This window comes from Trachemys scripta, chromosome 4 (assembly GCF_013100865.1).
Source record: "Trachemys scripta elegans isolate TJP31775 chromosome 4, CAS_Tse_1.0, whole genome shotgun sequence".
NCBI classification, from domain to species: Eukaryota; Metazoa; Chordata; order Testudines; family Emydidae; genus Trachemys; species Trachemys scripta.
The window spans coordinates 86,793,877-86,817,148 of NC_048301.1; the positions used below are offsets into that span (position 1 = coordinate 86,793,877).

Below are 23,272 nucleotides of genomic sequence, written 5' to 3' on the forward strand. Positions count from 1 at the left end.
AATTTCATGTGCCAATTCCTTTAATATTCTTGGATGAAGATTATCTGGGCCCCCCAATTTAGTCCCATTAAGCTATTAGAGTTTGGCTTCTACCTCAGATGTGGTAATATCTACCTCCATATCCTCATTCCCATTTGTCATCCTGCCATTATCCCTAAGGTCTTCATTAAAGACTGAGGCAAAGTGTTTGTTTAGATATTGGGCCATGCCTAGATTATCCTTAACCTCCAGTCTTGTGCATGTCTATTGATGTACAGGGTTTCTTTGCACTTCTCTTTTGATTTACAAGGTTTCTTCCACTTTTCATCTGTGAAACAAAAGTAACAAGAAGGATGTCCAGTAAAAATTATACATAATTAACAGATGTCAGTTCCCAATAGCCCCTTTATCTTACCATAAACCTTGAGTGATACTGATCATTTACATAATAAACAGTCTATACTTCATCATTTGTTTCATTCTGTTTATTGTTCTTTAGGGGACTCTGAAATAGCAAGCCCTCTGTCATCCATGCTGCTGTTCTGTACAGTCCCATCATGCAGAGACAAAGCAGCCTTCTCCCTCTTTCTCCTTTAAAAGCGATCATGCCCAATTACAAGTCACTGAGATGTCTGTGTAGTGTGTAATTTCTCACCATCACCAGTGGGTGCCTCTCTTGTTACTACTTATTTGGAACCTTAAACGTGGGACAGAGGTTGAGTAAAGCAGGAAGAACAAAAACAGATTGTAGCTGATGTGCTGAGCTTTTTATAGGTTTATTTAGAAGCAGGGAGGAGAAAATATAATGATAAATGTAGTTTATCTAGCTCCCTTAAATAGTGACACATTTTATTCGCCTAATATTACAGTTGGATCCCAGTTTATAGCCTAGCTGCTAAATGATTAACATTTGTTGCTCTACATATTATATGTTAGAATTAAGACTACATTTCTCACTTTGTTCAAAGAATGACTTTGCCTTTGTACAGTTATCTTGCTGAAAACACTTGGACAAAGGACTGAGTATTGTAACCCAAGGAACATCATTGTGGCATAACTAACTTCCACATTTCAACTGCCAGCTCCCCGCTGATGAGCTGCCATGTGAAATATACTTGTTTTCATTGGTAGTGATTAGCCCCTCCCAGCTGGACCAATGTATAATGAAATGTGAATTAGAGCTGTTAAAACAAAGTTGAGACCAGTTCTTAGCAGACATACAGATGTCTCCACTTATCCTGTTTATTTCTGTAGCAGCTACACAGAAATGCCATAATTCTGCTGTCACTCTAAATAAAGGGGAACTTCTTAAAGGAATAACTTTTTATCCTCTCGAGAGAAATAACTCAGAAAATGTTTCAGAGCTGGCACACAACTTACTGGATATAGTAGGTCTCAGTTTTTGAAAAGTGGATTTTTATTTTTATAATAGGATTTCTAGAAACATTGAAAACATTTTTCTTTTCAAATTGTTAAACTTGCAACTTCAAGAAAGTTGAATTTGGGGTTTTTTGGGGGGGGAGGTATAAATTATTTTAAATTTAGAGCTTTAACTGAGATTATTTTGCAATGTCAACTGTGGTAGTTGAACTGGATAATCTTTCTCCAGAAGACACTGAGAGTGAAAATGATGCCAAGTCAGTTTTTAGTAAAGACAAATCCAATGAACTACATGCTGATTGCTGCAGTCTTAAACTTCACTCCTCACACTCTGCACCCGTGGGTAAGCTTCAGTTTTATTGATTTTTTTCCCCCTCCCACACCACCCACAAGCTGTATTTATTTATGTATGTAATATGTGGAATAAATATAATATCTAATATGAATGTTTTTCATAGGGTCTTGTAATCAGCAGGTCTGAGTTCTTGTTTTAGTTAACATGTGTTGCTGTCAGGTGTACTTGTAGAAGAGGGTAGATCAGGTGCTAATTGTTTAAAAAATAAGGGGCTAGATTTCTTGTGTCTCCTAAGATCTGACCTACAGAGGCTGCAGTTCAGAGAAGGAGGAGAAAAGGTGGCAGTCACCTTTGCATCACCTGAAATATGGGCTGCTGAGGGGAATGAAACAGCCTTGACATAAGACAATAGCCTTTCCTGAGCTGTTTATGGGCTGTGCTGCAGTCCAGAATCTCCTTCGCACCAAGAGCTATGACTACTTGCCTGCCCTTTCCCAGAAAATCTCCACCATAGCAGAACTTTCAAGGGAAGATGCACTTAAAGTGGTTCTACATTGCTCCTGCACATGGGGAAATTCTCTCCTTGACCATTGTGGCTCATTGATAGGTTTTGTATGCTGCCTCAGAAGCACATAGAGTTGAATAGATCCCATGAAATGTGAACGAAATTATCAGCATGAATTTGAAATTTTTATTTCCTTGAAAATTCACTTGGTTGTGTCAAAATATACAGCCTTATAGAATACCACTAACACATTTGAGGCTATCTGTAATTAGATCTGTTGAAACATCTCCCCTATGCCCTTTAATACCTTCCAATTTATTCAAATGACTCTCATCTAAGAAATACACTGTCTTCCTGTGGGCTACACCACAGTTTTCATTGTGTATTTTATCTCCCATGACTCACTGGGAATGCCTCTACTGGATTGTTTCCACCTGCTCTATAATCACTAGTAGCACAGAAAACAAACTAGTTAAGCATGTAGCAGCTGAATATGAACATGGAGATGCTTTATCTTGGGGGGAGGAGCAATCCCAACTGGACAATGTAATTTTGACTTCACAAAAGCAGGTGAATAAGTAAACAAGACTGTCACTAAAAGTATTTTCTTAGCAATGAACCTCCTGGAAATTTGTGTAATTATCACTTTAAACATTCTAATTTTAATAAATATTGTCACATACAATAGCCAGAATTAGCACAGTATGAATACTTATAAAATGATGTTACCTAATTCCTTGCAAGCAAATCAGTTTGCTTGCTCCACATTTGTGTCATGCCCTTAGTAATAATTATTTCCTAATTATTTCATTTTCAGTCTATGAAAATATCAGTAAGGCCTAAATCTTGAAGACATATGCATGTGTTTAACTCTACAAAAAGCGGTAGTCCCCTTTGACTTCAGTGGGACTACTTGGGTGTGTAAATTTAAAACACACACACACACAAAAGCCTCTGCAGGATTGGAATCCAGTGTTCACTTCCTGCACTAGGCAATTTTACATTGCAATATTTTTAAGTGTGCAATATCATATGATGGAACAGCTCATGTTAGCCTAACTACTACTTTTCCTAACAGATGAAACAAGAACACTCTGGTTGAGCAAGGTAATTTGGCAGGTGCTTAAGTACCTTGATGAACTTGGGCCTCTGATGGTGATGCTGTCTCTCCAGTCTTCAACCCATTTATTTCCCAAATGTTGAAGGAAAAAGACAGGCCTTACAGCATGTCTAGATGGCTAGTAAGTTAAGGGGTTTTCTAAGAGACCATCCTGCTAGTAAATCCCTCTCACTTAAATCAAAGACACTCCAGCATGAGTGCTCCTGATTGAAAGAGTGGTAGTATGAGAGAGCCAAGCTGGGTGAGGTAATATCTTTTACAGAACCAACTTCTGTTGGGGTATGAGAGAGAGAGACACTTAAGAGCTGCACAGAGCTCTTCTTCAGGTCTGGAAAAAGTAATCAGAGTATCATAGCTAAATACAAGGTGTGACAGGCTGTATAAAAGATTAACATATGTTTCAGGAGACCAGTTAAAGTGAAGTGGACAATTAACTCCAATGCTGTCATAGGACAAAGGAGGGTTAGTAGGTTACAAATTGTTGTAATAAGCCATTGATTTTTGGTGTCTAGCAGTTATGAATGAAGTTCCCAGGCTCATCTTTCAAAACTGTTGTATAGGTTTTCTTTAATAACAAGAACTGTGAGGTTAGATAAAGAGTGATCACTTTGTGAAAAGTACAGGAGTACTAGTGGCATCTTAGAGACTAACCATTTTATTTGAGCATAAGCTTTTGTGGGCTACAGCCCACTTCATCAGATGCATGTAATGGAAAATACAGTAGGAAGATTATATAATAGGAAGATATATACACACACACACCATGAAACAATGGGTGTTACCATACACACTAAGGAGAGTGATCAGTTAAGGTGAGCTATTATCCGCAGGAGAGACAAACAACTGTTTGTAGTGGTAATTGCTGGAAATGGGCCATTTTCATTACCACTACAGTTTTTTTTTCTCCTGCGGATAATAGCTCACCTTAACTGATCACTATCCTTATAGTGTGTATGGTAACACCCATTGTTTCAGTGTGTGTGTATGTTCCTATTGTATTTTCCACTACATCTGATGAAGTGGGCTATAGGCCACGAAAGCTTATGCTCAAATAAAATTGTTAGTCTCTAAGGTGCCACAAGTACTCCTGCAGATACAGACTAGCATGGCTGCTACTCTGAAATTTGTGAAAAGTGTTTGCCAATAGTGATATGGTGTTCTTGTCTTATTTTCCTGTGTGAATTCACTTGAAAGCATACTGATTGTTCAGTTTTACCCACATAGCTATTGTTGGGGCATTTGGTGCACTCGATGGGATACATCACATGTTGTGATAGGCATGTGTAGTGCCCATGGATCTTGAAAGGTGTGTTGGAGTTGTGGTATTGATCATTATAACAGTGGGGATATGTCTGTGGGTTTTGCATCTGTTCAGGAAGGGTCTGGTGCTGTTTTGAGTTGGTGGGTCCTGGTCTGTGCAGAAGGGTTGCCAACTGTCTAATCTCACAAACCTAAACACCTTTGCCCCACTCCATCCCCCCTCCCTCCATCACTCATTGTCCTCCACCCTCACTTACTTTCACTGGGCTAAGGCAGGGGGTTGGGATTCAGGAAGGGGTGCAGGGTGCAGGCTCTGGGAGGGAGTTTGGGTGCATGAGGTGGCTCAGTGCTGGGGTTGGGGTGCAGGAGGGGCTTTGGGGTGTGGGCTCTGGGAGGGGGAGCTGGGACAGGGCTTTGGGGTGCCGGGTGCAGACTCTGGGAGGGAGCTGGGGCAGGGGATTGGCTCCAGGAGGGGGCTCAGGGCTGGGGCTTGAGGTGCAGGAGGGGTTAATGGGTGCGGGCTCTGGCAGGGTGGCGTTTACCTCCGGCAGCTCCTGGTCAGTGGTGCAGCACGGCTAATGCAGGCTTCTTGCCTGTCCTGGCTCCATGCTGCTCCCGGAAGTGGCCAGCATGTCCCTGCAGCCCCAGGACAGGGGCAGGGGGCGTGGTGTGATGCTGGTCTGCAGTTGCCATCCCTGCAGCTCCCATTGACTGCATTTCCCGGCTAATGGGAGCTATGGAGTCCGCACTCGGGGTGGGGACAGCATGAGACCCCCTGCCATCTCCACACCCCCCCCCCCCAAGGGCTGTAGGGTTCATGCTGGTCACTTCCAGGAGTGGTGCGGAGCTAGGACAGGTAGGGAGCCTGCCTTAGCCCCATTGTGCTCACAGACTTTTAGTGGCCTAAAATCTCCTGGTTTGGTTTCAGTAGTCTCCAGGAGATAGAGCCTGATTCTGGGAGATTCCTGGTGAAACCAGGAGAGTTGGCAACCCTACTATGGACAGCTTGGTGATGTTGGGGGAGGGTTTGATTGAAGGCCAGAAGAGGGGGTTCATGAAATATTGTTCTATGATGTTTACTGCTCTGGGGGAGTGTCCTTGATTGGTGAAGGTGGTTTTAAGGGTGACAAGGTTTGTATCCCAGACTTCCTCCTCAGAGCATATTCTGTGGTATCTGAATGCTTGTCTATAGATAACAGATTTCTTGGTGCATCTGCAGTGGTTACTGGATCTGTGGAGGTAAGTGTGGTAAAATGGTATGTGGGGAAAAATGGAGTGTGGGGAAACATGGGCAGTACAGCATAAAATAAAATGACAGTTCAATCTCTTTTCTTGATGTATCCATCCATCCAAAATTACTGATTTTATTCATGTAGTGATATTTCTGTATAAATCAGCTATGCATGAGTTCCCAATGCTTAAAAGTAGGAAATAACTTTAGCAACAGGTTTGTCCTTGTTGACAAACCTTGTCATTTCGAGGATGACCTTTGTGCATCATCAATAAGTGCTGCTACTTATCTTGGTGATCAACACAGCTACAACACCACAACTTATCAGTAACTTTTTATTTTTATTTTTGAAGAGTGGTGACTTTAATGCAATTAAAATCTCAGTCTCTTAGCCTTTTAAAATTGCTTTGTTTTGCTATTTATTTTACCAATATTTCAAAGAAGCAAACCTTCCATTATGAATGTTAGCATGAGTTGGCTGAGGTCTGAATGAAACTGTTTAAAAAAAAATCTTTGGCTTCCACTATATTGTTTCCTAAGAAACTTACACACGCTCAGCAATGGCCATTGATAAAAATAGATCTATTTTGGCTACAGTAAAATAACAGATCTGTTTTCTTAACACATAGGCTATTTCCAGGCAACCCAGATTCATACTCTGATGCAAAGTATCAAAACCCTGACAAGGACAGTCTTTAAGCATAATGCCAAATTTCCCAGATATGTACAATAAATAACCTGAATCTCTGAATCTGGGGGGAAAAAACACATTTGGACTTCAATCTTGCATTTGGATCTGGTAGTGCTGACCTCTGCATTCATACATTTACAGTGGGATGATACAGGGGTCTGCCTTAGTAGATCCTGAAGCAGGATTGGATTGGAGCCTTGCGGTCCTACACACAATCTTACACACTTTTTTTCTTCAATCGATTTAGGAAAAAAAGTTGAATTACTTCACAAAGCACCAGTAAGTACAACATATAACATGCACTAGGGGTATGTTGGTAAGATACAATTATGGACACAGAACTAACATTAAACCCAGCATAGATGACATTAATTTCTCCTGTATGTTTGTGACACGTTGCCCCTATATTCAGTTGTGTTGTAGGGGATTCCTGGTTGAAAGCAATCTGTTCTCCAGTCCTTGAATCTAGAACTTTAATGATACTGTTTTTCTGAACAAAATACAGAATTGAATGTACAGAGGGCACCAGTTAACAAAGCAGCAAACATTCCTCCATTACTGACAGCTTAATTTTATTACAGTGGGTTATAGCCCAAATGGCAAAGAGGAAATGCTACAAACAGCATGATGAAGTAAGATGCCACACTGCAGTAAATGTTGGTTGGTTGATTTGAGCCCAGTGTAGACATCGGTGTGCACAAGATTTCTTCGAAATGGAAGGTGCCATAAGTCAGAATGTGAGATGCATCCATTTAGAGATCCTGACTTTGGAAAGTATTTAAGCATGTGCTTAAGCTTGTCCCTGTTCATGTGCCTAACTGGGATTTAAATGTGTGCTTACATGTTCTCCTGTATAAGGACGTTTTCTTGAATTGGGTCAGACCTTTCAGTTCAAGGGGAAGTGGAATGTAGTAAAAAGTAGAGTTGGTCTGAACATTTTCTAAAATTCCTGTCTTGTGTTTTTTCATGCCTCTAAGTTGTGTCCCCCGTCCTGCAAACACAACTCAGTTATGGATGTGCATAGGTGTTGTCAGAATCAGGGCCATATTCCTTAAGCATGGTGCAAATAAAATCTTAGATTATGAAAACGGAAGGAATTTTAAATATATAATTACCAATTTTCTACTATGTAGTGTAGTTGTAGCCATGTCAGTCCCAAGATATTAGAGACACAAGATGTTGGTGAGAGAGAAGCTTTCCAGCCACACGCAGGTTGTCTTCAGGTCTGGGAAAAGTACTCCCAGCATCACAGCGAAAATGCAAGATGGATCAGATTGTTTAGCATAAGTAGTTAGCACACACTGTAAGGGATCTTTCAAGGTGGAGTGGCCCGTTAACACTTCTGCAATAGTAGGACAAAAAAGTGGGGGATAGTGGGTTACAGATTGTAATAAATCATAAATCCAGTGTCTTTGTTCAGTCAATGACTTATAGTGTCTAACAAAGAGTAATGAATTCGAGCCCCAAGGCATGTTCAACAAGGACAAGTGCAGAGCCCTGCACTTAGGAAGGAAGAATTCCATGCACTGATACAGGCTGGGGACCGACTGGCTAAGCGGCAGTTCTGCAGAAAAGGACCTGGGGATTACAGTGGACAAGAAGCTGCATATGAGTCAACAGTGTACCCTTGTTGACAAGAAGGCTAACAGCATATTGGGCTGCATTGCCAGCAGATCAGGGGAAGTGATGATTCCCCTCTATTCGGCACTCGTGAGGCCACATCTGGAGTATTGCATCCAGTTTTGGGCCCCCCACTACAGAAAGGATGTAGACAAATTGGAGTGTCCAGCGGAGGGCAATGAAAATGATTAAGAGGAGAGGCCAAGGGAGCTGGGCTTGTTTAGTCTCAAAGAGTGAGGGGGGATTTGATAGTAGCCTTCAACTACCTGAAGGGGGGGTTCCAAAGAGGATGGAGCTAGGCTATTCTCAGTGGTGGGAGATGACAGGAGTAATGCTCTCAAGTTGCAGTGGGGGAGGTCTAGATTGGATATTAGGAAAAACTATTTCACTAGGAGGGTGGCGAAGCACTGGAATGGGTTACCTAGGGAAGTGGTGGAATCTCAATTCTTAGAGGCTTTTAAGGCCCAGCTTAAGTTTTTAAGGCTGGGATGACTTAGTTGGGTTTGGTCCTACTTTGAGTAGGGGGTTGGACTAGATGACCTCCTGAGATGACCTCTCTTCCAACCCTAATCTTCTATGATTCTATGTCTCTTTAAAGTGTTGTGCAGGTTTCCTTTGAGGATGAGGACTGAGAGATCAGATAGAGTAAAAAGTGTTCACCCACAAAACATTGTGGGTTTTTCTGTTTTCCTATGTGAGCTCATTCAAGAAGGTACTGATTATTTGGTTTCACCCACATAGTTGTTGTTGTTGGGGGAGGGGGAGCATTTAGTCCACTGGATGAGGTATACACATGATAGGCATGTGTGGGATCCATGGGTCTTGAAAGGTGTGTTCTGGGGGGAGTGTTTGTTGTAGCAGTGGAGTCTGTCTTCAGGGTTTCCATCTGTTTTTCTGGCAGGCTCTGATGCTGCTTAGAGTTGATGTGTCCTGGTCTATGGAGAACTTGCTTGCTTCTGATGATCTTGGAGAGGTTGTTTGAAGGCCAGAAGAGGAGATTCAGGAATGATTTCTTTCAGGATGGGGTTTCCATTGAGTATGGTTTGTAGTTTTTTGATTATACCCCATAGGGGTTCTAGTGTGGGCTGGTAGGTGACAACTAAGGTGGTGCAATTGGGGGAGGGGCGGGCATTATTTCTGTACTGAAGCAGGTTCCCTCAGGCTATTTGGGTGGCCTTTTCCATGATGTGATATACTTCTCTGGTGGACTGTCCTTGTTTGAAGGCGTTTCTACGTATGTTAAGGTGTATATCCCAGACTTTCTTCTCAGAGCATATTTTGTGCAGCATATGCATGCTTGGCTGTAGATAACAGATTTCTTGATGTGTTCGGTATGATTACTGGATCTATGAAGGTAGGTGTGGTGATTCCTGGGTTTCTTGTTTTTCTCAGGGGTTCTCTCTCTCTCTCTGCCCCTCTTCTTCCCACACCCACCAACAAAGCAAAGCGTCCAAATAGTGCTGATCTGTGCATAGGGGAGTTACTGGTTGTTGTGGTGTGTGTGGGGTTTTTTTTTTTTTAAAATGAGTAACCCCATGTTAGGCAGGGCTAGAGATTCCCACTTGTTATATTCCGGAATTAAAAAAAAGCAGAGTGAAATAACAAATCAAATATTTTTCTTTAAATATACATTATGTTAAAAGAAATATCCTCTCAAAAAGATCCTTGGACACTGCTCCATCCCTTTTGCATTATTCATGTAGTACAATGACATACAGAGCTGCACTGATAGGGAATTAGGAATTCCCTTGGATAAGGGACTCCCTGGAAGATATGAAGTTGGCATAGCTGCCTAAATGCTACTTCCCACCCTCCCCCAGTGTAGTGAATGTACTGGGAATGAGGCCAGAGCATGCTTTGTTTCAGCCAGTCTGGACGAGCAGAATAGCTTCAGGTTAGAGTAGACTCAAGGTTCTTATAACTTGGGGCTGCACTCAGAATATGTACATAAAACAGAACAGGAAGGGACTTCCTGGATAGTCCATTCCCCTGATATCACAGGCAACTCCTTCATGTAATCTTCATCAGAAACTTGTCAAGGTCTATCTTAAAACTAGTTAACTTGTTTGCCCTACTACTCCTTATTGGAAGGCTGCTCCAGAAATTCATTCCTCTGGTGGTTAGAAATCTTCTAATTTTTAGCCTAAATTTATCCATAGCCAGTTTATACCCATTTGTCCTTGTGCCAACACAGTTCATTAGCTTCAATAGCTCTTCTCTTTCTGTGGTGTTTATCCCTAATGTATTTGTAGAGAGCAATCGTATCTGCTCTCAGCCTGTTTTTTCTAGGGTAAATAAGCCAAAATCTTAGTCTCCTCTCATAAAATAGACTCTCAATTCCTCTGATCATCCTTATATCCTTTTCTGTTCCTGTTCCAGTTTGAATTCATCTTTCTCATCTATCTTGTACGTGGGTGGCCAGAATTGTACATAGTATTCCAGATGAAGTCTGAGTGCCTTGTACAATGTCATTAATACTTCACTATGTCTACTGGAAATACCTTACTTGATGCATCCTAAAATTGCATTTGTCTCTTTCACAGACACATCACACTGGTGATTCACAGTCATCCTGTGATCTAGTATTACACCCAAGTCTTTCTCCTCTCTTTTGTTTCTGATTGAACTCCTAGCTTATTGTAGAAAATTTTATTAGTCCCCAAGAGCATTACCTTGCACTTTGTACTATTGAATTTCATCCTGTTTTTATTACTCCAGTGCTCAAGGTCATCCAGTTCTTCCTGTGTTTTATATTCCAATCTTCCTCTGAATTGACAATAACTCTCAACTATGTGTCATCACAAATTTCATTAGCACACGCCTACTTCTTGTGCTAACATCATTAGTATGTGGAATCAAAGGGGAGAAAGGTGAGAGAGCCATCTGTGTCTCCCCTCCCCTTCTCTCTTCGTGTTCACCAAGTGAATCTCAGGTGCACCTGATGACCTAGACCTAGGTCTGAACAAATGTTGTTCCCTGAGATCACCTATATAAATACATTCACTTTCAACAAACTCAACGTTTTGTGTCCTCTGAAATATACAGATCTCAATTTAGCATTCTAAAAACCTCTTACAGGAGAGCCACATCTTCAGTGACATAAGAATTAAATTATTTGATTCCTGATTAAATGTATATTTACAAGATGGGATTTTGCCTTTGTATGGAATATTTACTTTGGTGAAATGGAAATATCTAAGAAGAATTTTACTTAATAGAGGAGTTACTTACAATATATTTTATTAGACTTTGTGATGGTTAGATTATTTCATAGTGCAAAGCCACACTGCTGCCACCTGTAAATGTCCTTTAAACTGAAAATATGTCTATTCTCTGAAGACTGAGTTAATCCTGTTTATTGAAAATTGCCTAAATCGCTATTCTTCAATTCTCCCCCTGAGTTTGTGGTAATTTTCTCATTCACTTCTTCTGAATCTTGAAAACAGCTTAGATGAAATTTATATCCTGGTGTGCAAGGAGTTACATACACAACTGTGAATGGTAGCTATGCATGTAATCATCTTTGTGCCACACTGACAATTCATCCTAATTGTTCAATCGTGCTGCTGTGATATAGTGCAAGAAAGAACAAAGCTGATATACTAGGAGTTGTTGCTGTTAATTAAAACACAATTTTAGGTCCCAGTCTTGAAATGAACTCTGTGCAGGACCAGAGATCAATTCAGGATCAGGACCTTAGACTCCAAGGGCTTCATTCTCATTACCCTTACTCCAGTTTTAAAACTGTGCAACCCATTGGCTTAACTTGTAATTTACAACAAAAGATCACAAGAAAATATCTTCCTCTTCATTCCTTCCTAGGGAGAACTGACAGGACAGCTTCAGTGAGGAAGATCAATATTAGGAAAATATCTCTCTACTTATGTGGCCATGAAGACAAGGCTCATTGAAAAGCCACCAAGAGAAATAATTAATTCAGTGGCAGAGTAGAGACATAAGTTATTAGCAATCTCCTACCTTCCACATACATTGTAATGTATTTCATTATTTCTGATGGATAACAGAATAACTATAGATTACTTACTGAGCTGTTGTCATTTTTAATTCTTTCTTGACCTTGGAGGCCAAACAGAACTGCTCTATACAATTTGTGTCAAATCCTGTTAATAGGGGACTATAACACGTGAAATAAAACAAAGGTAGACTGTTATTCCCAAACTAATATATTTAATATACTTCCACTTTATAAATTGCATTGGCATCTGCTGTAGCTCTTGGTAGGGGAAGGCAACTCAGTGGTGCTCAGATCTGGAAAAACTGGAGTAGAGTTTATGCTGCAAAGTCTCAACAGTGCTAACACATCAATTACTCTGGCATGGATCAGCATTGTAGTTAGTCATCCTAAAGGTTCACTGTGTGCTGCTAGTGTGAAATCCTTGTTCTTTGTCTTTCTATACTAAAAGTTCATTTTATTCTTAAAAAAGCCCACAGTAGGCCCATAGCCAAATAATAATTGAAAATTCTCAGAGGTCTAGCCCACTGAAGCATTCATCTCTGCCCCTAGGGTTCACAACTTCTATCCTTGCATGGCTAAAATAGATGGAAACTAAGCTGGATATAGATATTAAATTTTTCCCAAAGGCATCATTTCTTTTCTATGCTCTTCCTCCCACTAATAAGTTGTTTACTTTTAAGCTGGGGATGGGGGCAGGTCAATTAATCCTAGTCTATTTAAAGGAAATCTTTTCAGTGATGTATTATTGGGCAGTAACTTCCAGCTGTATTTTCACAAACATGTATGTATTTTATATCCCAGCTTCCCTAAGGAAGAATAACAGACATAAGACTTGATTTACATATAGCATGTGCTGCTTCTCAGATGCCACTGGAAAGTTGTCTGATTACCAGGTACAGTGAGGTATTTACAAATGTTAAATTGCAGTATTCCATCTTGGTGGATGGGGTAGGAGCAGTGAGTGGTTTTCCTCAGTCCTTACTCTTGCTGTCATTCTTTTTCTTTTGTTATTGAGTCAGCATGGATCTGCCCTATGTCTTAGTTTATTAGCAGCCAGTCTGCACACTATACTTGAGCCTAGCATGATGCCCAGGTAACCAACAGGCTGGAAAATGCAAGATGTACCAGAAGAAGAGATCACGAAGATACACTGACACAGTTAGGAAACATTTCAGGTAAGGCATGTTTCCCAAACTTGGAACGCCACTAGTATAGGGAAAGCCCCTGGTGGGCCAGGCCAGTTTGTTTACCTGCCGCGTCCGCAGGTTCGGCCGATGGCGGCTCCCACTGGCCACAGTTCGCTGCTCCAGGCCAATGGGAGCTGCTNCACCAGTGTTTCCCAAACTTGGGACGCCGCTTGTCTAGGGAAAGCCCCTGGTGGGCCAGGCCAGTTTGTTTACCTGCCGCGTCCGCAGGTTCGGCCGATGGCGGCTCCCACTGGCCACAGTTCGCTGCTCCAGGCCAATGGGAGCTGCTGGAAGCAGTGCAGGCCGAGGGACATACTGGCCGCCACTTCTAGCAGCTCCCATTGGCCTGGAGCAGCGAACTGTGGCCAGTGGGAGCCGCCATCGGCCGAACCTGCGGACGCGGCAGGTAAACAAACTGGCCTGGCCCACCAGGGGCTTTCCCTAGACAAGCGGCGTCCCAAGTTTGGGAAACACTGGTGTAAGGGTATTGTTACAAATAGGGCTTGTAGCAGAGCTAGTCTCCGCCAGGCAATTTAATGAGCGCAGCTGGCCTGCAAAAAGTGTCCTGATTGGATACACCACCAGATTGGCTGGAAGGGCCAGCAGACTGGCTCTTAAGCCTGCAGCTGCAGCAGCTCCTCCTCCCTGGGTGCTCAAGGCTCACACCACTGTGACTCCTAGAGAGTTGCCTTGTTCCTGCTGCCCCTGACTTGCTCCCAACCTTGCCTCACACTGGTCCACACATGAGACCTCTCCTTGCCTGTTTGCTCCTGGTGATTCTGACTCTGACCCTCAGCTCTGGTTCCTGCCTCTGGCTTTGACTCTTGGCTCTGGCACTCAGTTCCTGATCTCTGCCTGGATTCTTGGCTCTGACTTCTGACTACTGCCTCCAGCTCTGTCCCTGACTCCTAGTTTAATACTCAGTTCCTGTTGTCCACTCCAGCCATGAGGCCTCACAGATAAGGGCCAGGGGCTCTGCTGCAAGCATGGATCCTATTAAGGCACCAGTGGAACTGGTGGACGCTGTGCGGAACCTACAGCTGCAAGTGGCAAATGCAGAATGTGGACTTGCAAGAACAGGTTGCCTGCTGACTCCTTCAACACTGTCCCTGTCCCTGGAGCCAAAGATTAATTTCATTAGGATGAGTTTTGAGGATTCCTAAGCCAATGCTGGCTCCTGTTCTTTGTGCACTTTAGATCATTCCCCACCGATCAGGCCTGCATGAGTCATCTTAAACTTGTTCACTGGGGAGTCTTTGGCTTGGGCTTCCTCCCTACCCCATCTGGAACAGTCCAGTCCCCTCTTGGGACAATTAGAGGAATTAATTCAAGCCATGTCTATTATCTTTGACACCAATCATACGCAGACACCGATTCAGCCCTTCAGGCTTCACAGCACCTACTGCCAAATGTCATTGTTTGGCTACTGACAACAGGTGGAATGAGGCAGCACAGTGTAACCATTTCCACTGGGGTTAAATGAGATTATAAAAGATGAGCTCATGTGGATAGACCCTCTGCCCACCCTGGACAATATGATTGGCTTAAGTATCAGAATCTTCAATCCACTCATGGAGTGGTGCTGAGTGTGCATCAATTCTCCAGAGGCCATCAGCATCCCTGTCCATGATACCCCAACCACGTGAGTTTTTTCCCTAGCATCAGAACCTATGACAGTGAACCAGACTCTGCCCACAGCTCTGACACGGAGAAGCTCTGACACTAGCAACTGGGCCTGTGTTGGCAACCCAGCTACCTTGCATTTGATGCATCAAAGACTCAGACAGCACACGGGCTGGGAAATGGCAGGGCCTGAGCCCCAAGGAGTGAGTCCAGTCTTGTTTGGTTTTCTCCCTCCTCTGGGAGGCCCTCGGTCAGCACAGCAGGACCATGAAGCCATTTTCCAATGCAGCTCTGCATATATCCACTGATTTGAATACTGGCAAGCCCCAAGATTCATCTAGAGCCCCTAGTTGACTTGGGGGCCCTGGGTATCTTGAACTTTGAGGTCCATGTGGTACTACGATATGCAAGATCTCTCCAGATCCGGTTGAGACTACTGATGAGTACCTAATCTTTGGGACCATTAGCCCACTAGGCCATGCCAATGACAGTTGCCACTCTCTGGAAGCATTAGGATACCTTCCAGTTTGGTATAAACTGGGAACACCATGCTCTGGTCATCTTAGATATGCCCTGGCTTTCTACCCATGGACCCCCGCATTTGCTGGGAACCCTACACTTTTTAGCTCCTGGTATTGCTGGCAATCCTGTCTCCCAAGGACCAAACTGTTATATGCTACAGTTCATGCCACACACTGGAAAACCTTGATCCTCAAGAAGTGACCCCCCCTCCAACCCCTCATGAGGCAGATTAATGGAAGACCACCTTTCACTCTTGATATGGTCACTTATGAATTTGTCATGCTATGCATCCTATGTAACACTCCAGCACCTTTCAGCACTTTATGAATGATATCTTCTGCACCAATTTGTCCTTATCTACCTTGACAACATTCTCACTTTCTCTGAGCAACCTTTTTTTGACCATCATGGGTGTACTGTTCTTGAAAGACTAAAACAGAATCATCTATAAATGAAACAATGGAAATGCAAGTTTGGGATTGGGAAACCCTTGAATTTCTCGGTATTATCTTGCCACAGGGACCGGCAGTGGACCCCCACAAGGTATTAGCCATCATAGAGTGGGCAGCACTTAAGGATGTCCATGGACTCCAGAACTTCTTGGGTTTTGCTAATTTTATAGACTCATCCCAGGATTCTCTGCTCTGGTTCCCTTTCTCACAAACCTGCTGTGAAAGTCTTACTTAAATAGTCCAGAGAAATTGAAGGTACTTTTTATAATTTGACGCAGAGGTTCATCATGGCTCCCATCATGATCTAACCACCAGATCTTTTAAGATGGACACTTTGAACTGCAAGGGGGGGAGTTCTAGTCCAACTTGACATTCCAAATGAGCAGCTTCATCCATGCACTTTTTACTCATGAAAATTCATTCCTGCTGAGAGGAAATATGATATCCTAGCGAAAGAATTGCTGTCCATCAAAGTGGCCTTTGCAGAATAACTCTACTTTCTGGGAGAGGGGAAGTGTTAGGTTCCCAGTCTGTTCTCACAGATCATAAAAATTTGGAAAGACAGCCAACACTTGGACCAACAGCAGGCATGGTGGTCTCTCTTCTTTGAATGATTCAAATTCATGGTAATCTATTGGATTAGGGCAAACAATGCATTGTGACAGAGGGATGAGTACTTAAAGCCTGGCAAGGAGACTGACTACTATCCTCAAGCCCTCAAACTTAATTTCTGGCACCATAACCTCTGACCTGTTATCCTCCATTCAGTCTCCATTGCATGGCAACCCCCTTTGCCATCCAAACCTGTCAAGCCTCAGACCACAACCAGGACCATACCTCCACAGTGTTTGTTCAAGGACAGGATATCTTCAAGCCCTTACCTAGTCCCCGCTGGCTTTGGACCATCATTTCTATGGCCTTTATCAGGAAATTACCACCTTCCCAAGACCACACTTCAATTCCAGTGGTGGTTGACCATTTAACTATGGTGGCTCATTTTTGTTCCATGCCAGTCACTTCCCTCTGCTCAAGAGCCAGCCCACCTGTTTGTGAACAAGCTCTTTTGTCTCCACAGCTTGCCTATGGACATGGTATCTGACTGGGCACCATAGTTTATTTCCTGCTTGTGGTAGGAATTTTTTTATGCCACCTGGGTATTGATGCCCTAACCTCAATGGTATATCACCCAAGGTTCAATGGTCAGGCAGAGTGGGTCAATCAGGTTTCAGACCAATGCATACATAGACTAGAAAGCAATCATCAAGATAATTGGTTCTTTGATCCTTCATGCTGAATTCACCTACATAAGCAAACCCCTTCTTTGTTAACTATGGTCTCCATCCTCACATTCATCCAAAGGTTCACTCCAAATTGTCCATGCCCACTATCACCGAACTCACTGCCCACATCCAGCAGATACATCCCAAGAACTCCAATAGCAATTAGTCACCAAGGCAACTTACAAATGTTATGACGACTGGTCCCTCTAGCCAACACCCAGGTTTGGGGTAGGGGATAAGGTTTGGTTGTCCACCCAGAACCTGCAATTAACTTGCCTTTCTCAAACTGGACCTAGGGCTCTTCCAGATTATTAAACAGATTAATCCTGTTACATTCAAACTACAGCTACCAGATTATCTCAAGTATTGTGCAGCACAGCAGGTGCCTTCAAACCACTAAAAGTCCTTTAATAGATTACAGGGGAGCTACAGATAAGTTTCTTTTTGTGTTGACAAAGTGACCCAGGTTTGCTTCTCTGTTACACCAGTATAAATTCAGAGCAACTCCACTGTTTTTTAGCAAATTCAATTCTAAGGCAATAAAATCATCTGGAGGTGGATTTAATCTAATTGATCTCATGCATCTCCCTGAAAACACAAGATTGTTCATTACTCTACCTTTTTGTCCTGTATAGTTTTAATTAAGTCCTAAGCGTTGGGGTTCCCACCACTTCCTCTGAGAGTAGTACATCACCTAGTATGTATCACTCTCAGCAAGCTTCCCTGATATTCAATCCAAACTTCTTAATGTCATTCTGTTATTTCTAGTTCTACTTCTGTGTGCCACACTAAGTTCCTCACCCTTCTTCCTGTTTGCACCATTCAAATATGTGTAACTTATGCCTACCCTACATCCTCACTTCATCAAGATGCTCCTATTTCGGATATAGAGTGTATTTGTACAATGTAGGTTCACTGTTCATCATTAGATTCAGCATTTGCCAGTGATTAACATACAGTGACATCATGCTTGGGCACTAATTGGTCTCTGGTGAGCAAAAGGTTAAATTAGCTCATTGTTCCTCACCCTTGCACAGAGGAAGGACTATAAATTGACTGTGTAGGAAATGTTGCCTAATGCTAAACGTCACACAACAGAGTTGAACTCCAAGCTGGAAGTTTTCTTTGCTTTGACTATATTAAATTATTGTACTTTTTGTTATAAACAGTGACCTTTTAAGGAGACTATCTTGTTGACTGCAACTATCTTGTCCTGCCAAGTCATTCAATGGGTGGAGATTCTCATGCTGTAGGTTTTCCTCAGAATAGAAAAGATACATTTGATATCTGTTGATGCACACTGGCTTTTTAATGGTAATTAGAGCTGGTTAGAAAACTATTTTGTTCTGCAGAATAGTTCAACTTCTCATTAGAAAACTGTCTTTGGCTTTTAACAACTAAAAGCTGAAAACTTTAAATCCAAAACCCCAAACTTTTAAGCTTTCCTCTGAAAGTTATCAATTTTCCACCAAATAAAAGGTCTGCTTTCCCAGAAAATGTTTGTTTTGTGACTTTTTTCTTGATATAGTTGAAAACCCAATTTTCTGTTGGAGGAGGAAAAATTGATGGAAACTTTTAATCGGCCCTAATGATGACTGCTGTAATGGATTGCAAATTTATTACACCACTGAACTCTCAACTCAAGATACCTGATACTTATGTTTGTTTCAAGTTTGTCTGATTATACTTCCATGAGGTGTAACACAAGGACTGTGTTCTTTCTGCACTGTAATCAGCTGAGTCAGGTGGTTTTAATTTAACTATATAGAGTCACTATAAATGAAAGTAAGTTATAGCATATGGTGGTTTTTAAGTAGAAGATAATTAGTGTATTAAGGGCCCAAGCCTGCAAACCTGACCCAGTCAAAACATCCATTTAAGTCAATGGACATTTTGACTAAATAAAATTGCAGGATTGGATTCGGTACCTTTTAAAAAAGAAATGTTCAGTGTGCATTAATCACATGATGATTAAATTAGCTGCTTCTAAACTGCCCTGCTTTATAAATGGCTGGACACTGAAAGCAGCCTGTGTTTTTAAAAAAGAAAACTATTGAAACAGAACTCTAGTTTTGTTTCAGCATTTGTGTTGGCAGTTTTGTGTGACTCTGTGGTATGCCTGGTATGAGGCACTGGTTGTCTCAGCTCAGTTATATTAACTAAACTTAGTGCTATTTTAGAAATGAAACAGCAATAAAAGAGTCTATTTTTAGTAGCAGTTGATATATTGGTTTTGGTGTTGTCAGAAAAGACAAGCAAAATATAAATGTGGAGTCATTTTAAGGGTTTGTGTGTGTGCATGTGTAAGATAGCGCAAATACGTAAGAACCCAAAGTGAGCATAAATATAATCTCCAGCATTCAAGGTCCATCTCAAAATGGGTGGAATGAACTTGAGTATTTATTTATAAATTCTGACATCTCATTTTTCTTGGGAGTGACTTGTCCTTGTCCTTCTGACTAATTTATCTAGATGAAGTAACAAATGTATTTTGGTTGTTTTTTTTTCCCCCCTTCATATCTGAAAGAACACACAGTTCACGCTAGTGTACATATTTCACTGGGACTTCAGATTGTTGACCTGTTGATTCACCACAGGAAGGAAGTGGTGAGAGGATGCATGTGTTCACTTGCTCTTTTCATAAACAACCTGAATGTTGAAGCCAGGGATCTATCTTTTTAACAGGGTGGAACAGCTTTTCCTGCTCGCCAGTATTCCAAACTATAGCTTGCTGTAGCCTCTCATAACAAACCTCACCTTGTTGATCACTTCTGCTGCAATACCTTTGAGGAAACCTTGTTCCCCCTCTCTGCTTGTGTTCTCCAGGGATTTGACCTTAATCTCCAACTGTATTATACTCTTGGGTGAGCTCATCTAGTCCTTTGGTGTCTCATCATTTTGATGCTGACAACTCTCTATTCTGCCTTTTTGGCCCTTATCTCTCTTCCTGAATAAGCTTGTATCTCTTCATCTAGGGTTATAGGAACTGCCATGCTGAGTCAGAACAGTGGTCCACCTAGTCCAGTATCCTGCCTCTGACAGTGATCCATACTTCCTGCTTCTGAGGAAGGATGAGAAACGCCCCAGTTGGCTATGTCTCCAACATCGCCTCAAGAATATCCTACCACTCCCTCAAATTAAATATGATAAAAACTGAGCATCTCTCTTTGGTTCTGAAGGAATTCATATGTGAAATTACATAACTGCTAACTGTGGTATGTAACCTATTGTTTAAATCCGCTTCTGTACTAGATGACTCTAGGATAACTAATGTGACACCAATTTTTAAAAAGGGCTCCACAGGTGATCCCGGCAATTACAGGCTGGTAAGCCTAACTTCAGTACTGGGAAAACTGGTTGAAACTATAGTAAAGAACAGAATTGTCAGACACCTAGATTAACATGATTTGTTGGGGAAGAGTCAACATGGTTTTTGAAAAGGGAAATCATGCCTCACCAATCTAGTAGAATTCTTTAGGGGGTCAAGAAGCATGTGGACAAGGGTGATCCAGTGACTATAGTGTACTTAGATTTTCAGAAAGCCTTTGACAAAGTCCCTCACCAAAGGCTCTTAAAGTAAGCTGTCATGGGATAAGCGGAAAGGTCCTTTCACGGATCAGTAACTGGATAAAAGATAGGAAACAAAGGGTAGGAATAAATGGTCCATTCTGAGAATGGAGAGAGGTAAACAGTGGTGTCTTCCTGGGGTTTGTACTGGGACCGGTCCTATTCAACATATTCATAAATGATTGGGGAAAAGGGGTAAACAGTGAAGTGGCAAAATTTGCAAATGATACAAAACTATTCAAGATAGTGAAGCCCAAAGCAGACTGCAAAGGGTTACAAAGGGATCTCACAAAATTATAAATCCATGGTATTTCCACATCTTGAATACTGTGTGCAGATGTGGTCACCATCTCAAAGATACATTGGTTCAGAAAAGGGCAACGAAAATTATTAGGACTATGGAATAGCTTTTATATGAGGAGAGATTAATAAGATTGGGACTTTTCGGCTTGGAAAAGAGAGGACTAAGGGGTGATATGATAGAGGTCAATAAAATCATGACTGGTGTGGAGAAAGTAAATAAGGAAACGTTATTTACTCCTTCTCATAACACAAGAACTAGAGGTCACCAAATGATATTAATAGGCAGCAGGTTTAAAACAAAGTATTTCTTCACACAACACAGTCAACCCATGGAACTCTTTGCTAGAGGATGTTGTGAAGGCGAAGATTATAACAGGGTTAAAAAAAGAACTAGATACAGTCATGGAGGAGAGGTCCATCAATGGCTATTAGCCAGATGGGCAGGGATGGTGTCCCGAGCCTCTGTTTGCCAGAATCTGAGAATGGGTGACAGGGGATGGATCACTTGATGATTACCAGCTCTGTTCATTCCCTATGAAGCACCTGGCATTGGGCACTGTCAGAAGACAGGATACTAGGCTAGATGGACCTTTGCTCTGACCCAGTATAGTTGTTCTTATGTTCTTACATTCTCTTTCCTCTACCACAAACCTTCCCTGTGATCGTGGATATTCCATTCTTCCCGTCACTCAAACTCACCTTATGGAGTTAATTTTACATCTAAATTTTCATCTAAATTGATACATTTCTAAAATCAAGCAAATTTGGATGAAATATCATTTTGGGGACAAATATTTAATGTCCTATTTTTACATTTTTAATGGAACAATTTGATTTTTTTTTCTCATTTTAAAATGACTTTTTTTAAAGTACATTAATTTTTTTTATATAAAACATGTATGAAAATATTTAAGGTCAAAATTGGAACAATATCAAAATGTATGATTGGAAGAGACCTTGGAAGTCATCTAGTCTGTCTCCCTGTGCTGAGACAGGACCAAACATGTCTTGACCATTTTAATTAAATTTGTTAGAATTTTGTTGCATCCAAAATCTTGGGGGTGGGGGGGGAACATTTTATTTTGGAATTAATTTGTAATTTTTTTTTAATTTCCAGCAAAATAGACAAACTGGATTTTCCATCTCTACTATATAATCTATTTTGGACCATATTTTTAGCTGAGTTAAATTTCCTCTATTCCCTAGTCATCTTCCATTTCTATCTACATGTTCTGTAGTTTGTAAATTCTTCAAGGCAGAGACTGTCCTTTCTTTAATCTCTGTAAAGCACCATGCAAAATTATGGTGCAGGGGTTGCCAAACTTACTGACCCTCCAAGCCACATACAACTAGGGTTACCATTCGTCCGGATTCCCCCGGACATGTCCGGCTTTTTAACCTAAAAATAGCGTCGGGGGGATTTGTAAATGTCCGGACTTCCCCCCCCCATGCAGAGCACGCGCGGCTAACAGTGCTGCCGGCCGGCCGGTGTCACTTACTTGGGGCTCCGACACTCAGCCAGAGAGCTCCTTCTCCTCCCTCCCTGCATCGCAGATTGGCTCCGGCAGTTTGGAGCTCCTCCCCCGCTGCTGCCCAGTTTCTGAGCAAGTTCACCAGACATTAGGTGAAGAAAGGCCAACAACAAGGGGGGCAGGGGGTCGGAGAAGGGGCAGGGAGGTTCTGGAGGGGGCAGTCAAGAGACGGGGGGGGGTCGGGAGTTCAGGGGGGGCTTTCTGGGAGTGGGGGTGTGGATAAGGTTTTGGGCAGTCAGGGTACAGGTAGGGGGTAGGGTCCTGGGGGGCATTTGCGGGGGTCTTAGGAGGGGGCAGTTAGGGGACAAGGAGTGGGGGGAGGGTTGGGGGTTCTGAGGGGGGGAAGTGGGAGGGGCAGGGGCAGGGCAGGATGGGGCGGGGCTCCTCCCGTCCTCTTTTTTGATTGTTGGATTATGGTAACCCTAATCCAACAATCTTCAGAAGCTCAAGAACAGGGAGGCACCTGCCAAGGCATGGGGCTTCAGCCCTGCTCCAGCGGAACCCCTGAGCCCCAGCAGGGGGGCCTGGTGGGACTGAACCCCTGATATACCAGCAGAGTGAGGTGAAGCTTGATACAACACGTCACATGCCCCCACTCCCCCTGATTTTTTGCCAGGGTTTCTGGCCCTGCTTGGTCACATGGTGGCACCGGGCACCCTCACTGCATGGCAGCTGTTGTAGCCTACAAGCTGGGAGCTGTCTCTGTGGGTAGAGGTAGCAGCAAACAGCTGGGAGCTGCAGGGAGAGCT

At 42.4% G+C, this 23,272-nt stretch overlaps 1 protein-coding gene across 1 annotated transcript in view; it reads left to right on the forward strand.

Annotated features, from left to right (window-relative positions):
- Nucleotides 1–1,185: 1,185 nt before the first annotated feature.
- The window catches only part of ANO3 (anoctamin 3), a 363,106-nt gene continuing 341,019 nt past the window's right edge, over nt 1,186–23,272 (forward strand). The window contains exon 1 of the mRNA XM_034768757.1: nt 1,186–1,702. Within this exon, the coding sequence (XP_034624648.1) occupies nt 1,549–1,702 (154 nt within the window). The 5' untranslated portion in view covers nt 1,186–1,548. The remainder of the gene's footprint in view (nt 1,703–23,272) is intronic.